The sequence below is a fragment of the Daktulosphaira vitifoliae genome, unplaced genomic scaffold, assembly GCF_025091365.1.
Source record: "Daktulosphaira vitifoliae isolate Bord-2020 unplaced genomic scaffold, ASM2509136v1 Scaffold_4, whole genome shotgun sequence".
In the NCBI taxonomy this organism is placed as follows: domain Eukaryota; kingdom Metazoa; phylum Arthropoda; class Insecta; order Hemiptera; family Phylloxeridae; genus Daktulosphaira; species Daktulosphaira vitifoliae.
The window spans coordinates 12,973,953-12,981,443 of record NW_026099575.1 but is presented as its reverse complement, the minus strand read 5'-3'; the positions used below and the strand labels follow the sequence as shown (position 1 = coordinate 12,981,443).

General features: G+C 24.2%; 1 protein-coding gene across 1 annotated transcript; it reads right to left on the bottom strand.

Moving 5' to 3' along the window:
- Positions 1 to 231: 231 nt before the first annotated feature.
- Positions 232 to 6,703, bottom strand: LOC126906163 (ras-related protein Rab-13-like). The gene is made up of 6 exons (XM_050686500.1): positions 6,536 to 6,703; positions 2,321 to 2,381; positions 1,675 to 1,813; positions 1,518 to 1,607; positions 1,325 to 1,438; positions 232 to 1,251 (listed from the first exon to the last, which is right to left on the bottom strand). Exons 1-6 carry the CDS (start codon positions 6,651 to 6,653, stop codon positions 1,162 to 1,164), a joined length of 612 nt encoding a protein of 203 aa, XP_050542457.1. The 5' UTR covers positions 6,654 to 6,703; the 3' UTR covers positions 232 to 1,161.
- Between the last annotated feature and the right edge of the window lie 788 nt (positions 6,704 to 7,491).

The following is a 7,491-nucleotide window of genomic DNA, read 5'->3' as shown; positions in this document are numbered from 1 at the left end:
ATAACATGATTATTTTTTATATTTTTTGTTACTTTTATTTTATATTATTTTCTAATCTATATATTTATAAGCAAAAGTGCTTTTTAATCTTGTCTACTTGTATACTTTGGGTTTCAACAAAAAAATTGTTGTTATCAATGTAATTATTACTTTGTTTAATTACATTAAATTGACAGATAGAACAAATAAAACAAATATTACTAAATTATACAGTTTATTTATTTCAAGTAAAATTTTCTATGTTTTAGAGTATAGTACAAAGGCTGCATTCTAATATGTAATTATTAAAATAATCTAAAAAAAATATCTAATAATTACGTAAGAATAATGAATATTCTAATGTAATAATTAGATAGTTTAATAAACTAAATTTGGTCAACGGTGGACATACGTAATCAATGCTCATAACAGAAAGATGTAACAATTCTATTTAACTTGAATATGAGTATAGACTGAACGCGAATATTTAAAATAATACAAATGTTTATATCAATAGTTAAAATAATATTTCATCTGACCCTGTCATTGATTAACTAACTGTATCGATGCACAAACATCTAAAATTGATGTTTTTTTGAATTTTAATAAATTATGTATGTAACTTGTAGTTTTACCTCAATTATTATAATTTCAATATAAAAAGTTTTTAATTCAAAATTTGTTGTTTGTGTATATTGTATGAATCATCAATTTATAAATCGATTTAATGGTTTATTTAATAAATCATAAGTATATGTATTATATGAATTATATGTATTTATAAATTTTGTTTGAGACACTTTGAAGAGCCCCAAATTTGTGCAATTTTGTCGTGGAATTATTTAGGAACGTAAAAATATTATTTTTATTAGGGTCGAGATTAACCCCCTTAATTAACCAAAACTATAATCTCGGTAGCCACACATTACTAAGCTCTAGAATTAATAAAATTAATAAAGTTTCAATTAATAAAAATTTATGCTGGACAATGGTATGTTTGGAATAATTTAACAAAATTGTTTAAATGCATATAATGTGTGATCTAATCATAATAGACAAAAATAACTTTTCTATGTATAATATTTATTAATCGAGGTAAAACTTTTAATCAATAATTTTTATCATTTTATTTTTTTATAATATAAAAATACAATGAATTATAGAAGCTTAAACAAAATAATTCTAACAAGAATTGCATTTTTTCGAAGATTCAGCAAAAGCTTTTTCAAACAAAGGGGAACTTTTTTCTTCATCTTTTAGACCAAATGCACCCTAGTATTTAAAAACAAATTAAAAATTAATTAAATTCAAAGTAGATAAGATCAAAAAATATTTTCTACTTTACCTGATATTTGGAACGTTTTTTTATTAGCTTGGCTAGAGCTTGAAAAGCGTCTTCTACGTTTACATCCATTTTGCAAGATACTTCAAAGAATGGCATGTCGTAGCATTCCGCTATCTTAAAAAAAATAATGAAATTTATTACTGGACCTATACGTAAATACTAGATAAAATAGTATAATTTAATTTACACTTACTTTTTCTCCGTCTTGTTTGTCCACAGCTCTTAAAACATCGTTATCACATTTGTTACCCACTAAGACTTTGATCACGTCCGGCGAAGCGTTCTAGATACACAGTAGAAGTAGTAAGTGTAAATTAAATTTGTCATCGTTAAATGATTTATGAAATCACCTCTTGTATATTTTTTAGCCAATAAGTCAAATGATCGAATGAATCTAGGTTTGTAACATCATAAACTAGCAGTATACCCATTGCACCCCTGTAATAAGCTGTAGTCAGTGTACGAAATCGTTCCTGACCAGCCGTATCCCTGTAAAAATATATATATATTTAATTCGTTGTTACAGTTCTAGATACAAACACTTCAAACATTCGAAATAGTTGGCGTATATCAGTAAAAAAGTTTAAATATTAGTTATTTTTATGCCTCATTATGCATCAACTACTCATTAATGTGTTAATCTATTGATTCATCATAATGCAATATTGTATACTTTTTGAGTTTTAGATTAAATAATTTCAGCTTTTAAAAAATGTATACATGTAAAATAAATAAAAATTAGCTTACAATTTTCTAATACTACTAAAGTAATCTAAATCCTATTCAAAAAATATTTCGAAATAATCATTCGAATTAGATTTGTTTTTATATAATTATTTACTTTAATTAATTTCAGATAATAATGATGTAATAATGAATTTAATAACATTTATTACAGTATAATTAATGTATGTACTTTTGTTATGTTAAGATGTATGCTTATATGTTATAATTAAATCAGAACTTATGATTATTTACACTAAATACTATACTTACCATATTTGTAATTTAACTGGCTTATCGTCCAGCTGAATAATCTTTTGTTTGTAATCTACACCTGAAATTGCATTTAATATCGAATTAACTTAATTTATAAATAAAATAAAATACGTAAATTTATTGCTCATAATTACTAATCTATATAAAATATCAATAAAAAATCAAATGATAAATAAAATTTCATTATGCTGATATATATTTGATAAAATAATTATTTAGCATAAATAATAAAATTATTTTTTAATCAAAATCTTCATTAAATAGATATAGTCTATACTGATATACTCCGTCCGCGTTTCATACCTACTTGATAAGTACTAGTCCTAAAATTATCATAGATACATCAATTCTTTTTTAATAAAAGAGCTAAAAAATAAATCGATTGAAATTAAAAAATAATAATAAATAAAAATTTATTTTTTCTTATTAGTAATAAGTAATAAACAATATACATTGAACGTAATCTAAGAAGGAAATTAATATTTTTTGAAAAATTTCTATGAATTATAATTGGTTAAAAGTCATACTAGTGATGCCAGTAATATCTTTGACTCCCTATATATAGATATATTTATTTTATTTTAGTTAAAATGAGAGTATTAAAAATTGGTAACTAAAAAAAGTACAAATACATTTAAAAAAAATGTATAATTATCATTATAACCATTACATAATTGATCAAATTTTCCAAAAAAATATTTAAAAATAGGATTATTAAAAATGATTTTTCTTATTAAATAATTGTTATTTTTTAGATTAATATTTATCCAAGTTAATCAAATTTTATTATCTGATTATTTCGTTATTGATTTTTATACTCCAATAATTATTCATAATTATCACACCGAATAATTATCCTGTTTTTAATTTATCTTAAGTAAATACAGTATTTCTTTTTATTATTTTATCATTTTAGCTAATTGTTGTTATAATAAATAACAAAGTTCTGTTGATGATAGAATACATAAGAGTAAAGAGATTTACAATTATGATTATGATACATAATTATTTTATTATATGTTGTGAAATATTATTTCTGTGTGATAATTGTTCATGTTTACTAAAAATAAAGAATTTTATGTTTAAGATAATAAAAATGCCTCCTCTTGACCCATATTTTCACAATATATATATTTATAAAAAGACTAATTCAGTTTTCGATACATTTGAATCCTAAAAACACATAATATTTACTAATAAATATAATCACTAATAGACAAAATGTAATAATTTATAGAAAACATATAAATAATAAAGTGTAAGTGTGATAAAGTGTGTTATATGATATGTAATTAACAGTACTGCTCCATAAAAGCCTCTAACAATTTCAACGCTCCAAACACATACCCCTAAGTCTCTTTCTAAAATTATATTTGTACACGTAGAACATTAAAAAATACACATCAAAAGTTCAAAAATAAAGTTCAGGAGTTCATTGTTTACCAAAATTACGTAAAAAGCCAATATGTTAGATTCATGAAAAACATTTTTACAAATATATCTAATTAAAGAGATTAAACAAGTTTATTGAAACATTGAAATATATTTTGGCTTTTAAAATTCTTGAAATTATTTAACTCTCTATGTTTTCCTAAATAAACTAATGGTATTTTAAACTTCATATTAGGTATTAGAAAAAAAAATGTAATAATTTATTTAATATTTATAGTCTTAATAGTAGGATTTTAAAATTACATTAAATATATTTTTGTAAAAAAAATGTCATAAAATATATAATTTAAAAAGAAATATTAGTTTTTTAATGTTAATATTAACTAATTGATATATAAAGTTAAAATATATGAAGTTAATATATACTAAAATTCTTGTATCTTCATAAGTACTTATTCTTAAGTTATTATCAAGCCATTATTGATTTTTATAAGAAAAAGCCTAAAAATGCTTTTTAGAAATTTTGAAGAAAAAAAATTAATTTTTTTTTTATTACAGTAAAATAATATTATATGCTTTTACCTAGTCCAGAACTGTAAAAAATAAAAAGTACATCAAAATATTCCCTAGATCAAAAGTAATTAAAGATGTTAGAATATGACAAGACATTTTTATAGTACAATGGTGAATACATGGGAAAAGGTTAGGGGAATATATCTTCCATTAGCATAAATTTCTTGACATTTTTGTACGATTTTTATTATATAAATTTTATAATTTGAAAACTTTATATAAGATAAATTATTAGACGTAATAATATGAAGAAATTATTAACTCTATAAATTCGGGAGAATAAATTTTAAGTTTTGGTTACTATTAATACGTAGGCAAATTCAACAGGATACTATTCTGTAGTAAATTTAATATTTGAAATAATTTTATTACAAAATTATAAGTTCAGTAAAATTACTATTATTTTTTTTCCTCTCACAAAAACTCAACCATATACTTATATGTATATATATATATATATACATATATGAAGATATACCATATATGTAAATAAGTCTGATAACTTGACTGTTTCTTTCGAAAAACGCATTACAATAACAGCACATAAAAAAAAAATAGCCGAAATATTACATCTATTTATTTATGGCCGTGTACAGAAATAGGAAAATTAATATATTTTTAAATTTTCAATAACTATTTTACAAGACATGAAATTTTCAATTTTGAAAATTTTTACTTGAAATAGTTCAAATTTAAATCCTTAATTATTTGCCCAAATAGTAGCATACTATTTTATATATACTTATCCAATCTACTACGTATAAGTAAATTCTGACAAAACTTAAACCCAAACAAAGATATCCACCTGATGCAAAAATAAAAAAATAATCGATGCAAGAATTAGAGTTAAAAACAAGTATTACCTAAATCATTAATATTCTAGCCATGATCAAATTATGTACATATATTTTCCACATAGTACCCTTTGTAAATCATACCCTACGCATACAAAACTTTAGTAGTTACAAAATTCTATATTTTACGTCACGCTCAATAAAATTTCAAAGTTATTGTAATCTTTAAAACATGAATATTGAAAAAAAAAAATTCATAAGCTAATTTATGACGACACTTTTGTATTGATTTTTAATAGAATAACAAAATAATGACAAAATGACTAATAATGTAGCCCAAGTGGTTATCTCCTCGCCTTTTGAAATCCTTTAATCTTCATCATTGTTATCGGGATAAGCTATATCATTTATCGAAACAAACTAAGGTAAAACAAATAAAACTTTAACTGTATGTAGGTCAAACGTAACAGCTAATAAAAGTATTTTACAAAAAATAAACCCAAGGTTGTTAATTGATTGCCATTGTTAAGTCTTAATGAAACCGTTCATTTCCAGGAAAACTGTAAAATTGATTACTTCCTGTAAACATTAACGGTTTTTATAATATATATGTTTTTAATATTAAATCCAATAAATATGAAAAAATGTTAATATTAGAAATTTCCTTAAACTTTTGTTTTAATAACAAATTGTATGTTATATCATGTATTAAAAATTTAAGAAATATTTTATTATAATAAAATATTTAAGTGTCAATTTTGTCGTGTTTCAAAAACCTATAAAAATAAGTGAATATACCAAAGATATATCAACTAGAATATTTATAATGAAACAAATTTTTTCAAAACAAACATGATTTTAACATCAGTCAAAAAAGAATTATTGAAACGAATGGCACAAAAATAAAATAGTTGAAACAGTGTGTGAACACAGCTGATCGTTTTCAAGAATTATCGACCACCAGTTGTATGTGATGTACAATAGTTTTTTTTGCAAGTAATATTCGCAAAAGTCTGTTAGTATAAACTTATTGGATAAAAGTTTATAATTATTAGCTTATGCACCTACATTGTTCTTAAAAGGGACCTTTTAAAGCTTAATTAGTTCTGAGTAGTTAAGCAAAAAGAGAATTATTTCTCAAATTGTTCACTAATGTTTCGTACCTGAAATTAGTGCGGATAATTTAATGAATATACAAACATCACAAGGGAAAATGAATATATACTTATTTTTATTCGTCATAGGAAAATGATAATCTAATTATCGATCGTATAATAAGTTTAAAAATTCAACTGATATTTATTGAAAGTTCATTATTGCATACAAATTAAATATAATCTAATCAATAAACATAAACGATCGAATCTCAATGCATGAATAAAAATTGAAAGCCAATACTGATTACAAGTTACAGGTGTATAAGTACGAGCAATATAATCTGATATATACAAACCTATAGTGGAAATGTACGTGTCGTAATAAGTCTCATCGCAAAATCTGTGCATCAAACACGTTTTACCGACGTTCGAGTCGCCCAACACGAGCACTTTGAACGATTCGCCGGCGTTCATATCGTCGCGGCATCGCCCTGTGAGGACAACTAACGTTATTGGAATTGTGTGTTGACCGTCACGACGTGGTCGCACTAACACCATCGATCCCTTCCGTATAATCGTGGCGATATATCGATGTTGTGTGAAATGTACTTGCTCTGACCCTCCGACCCTGCACCTCCCCCTTCAAAATGTATGACTCACAGGCACCGTCTGTTTTTTTTAATATACGCCGAGGCACATGGAAGGCGTTCACACAGTGCAGTATCGATTGAGGTACTGCCATTTTCAACCCTCTCGTGCTTGTAATAGCGCAAGTATCGCCACTTCTACATGAAATTATTTTTATGTTCTTTTTCCGTCGTATGAACTGCATGAAAACTTCAAAGTTAAGTTTAATTTTTACGGTCATCGTTGTTTAACAGAATAGAAACGTAACAATAACAGTGTACTTGTAAAATACAGAAAATAGGTCATATTTTTGACGATATTCTAAAGCTTGTGCATAACAAAACCGGTGTAGTTATTAAAGTCTTGCAAAAATCTATTAATACACTTATTAATGGCGCTTCCTCATTTTGTGTTTAATACATAGTATTCAAACATCGTTTTTATAAATTGATAAATTATTTTATCCATCTTGCGTTAAGACATTTATTTTTAACTTATTCATTAGGATCCTTTGATTGTTTATTGTTCTAAGCTATTGAATAAACAAATCCATAAAAATATGACATAATTATTTCATAGAGCGTATAATCAAACAAAAATCTACTTAATAAATTTATAGTAGATGTCATCAAGGTCGAGGAAGTGACGGTGACAATTAATGCCATGTAATAACTTCACTGGAGTA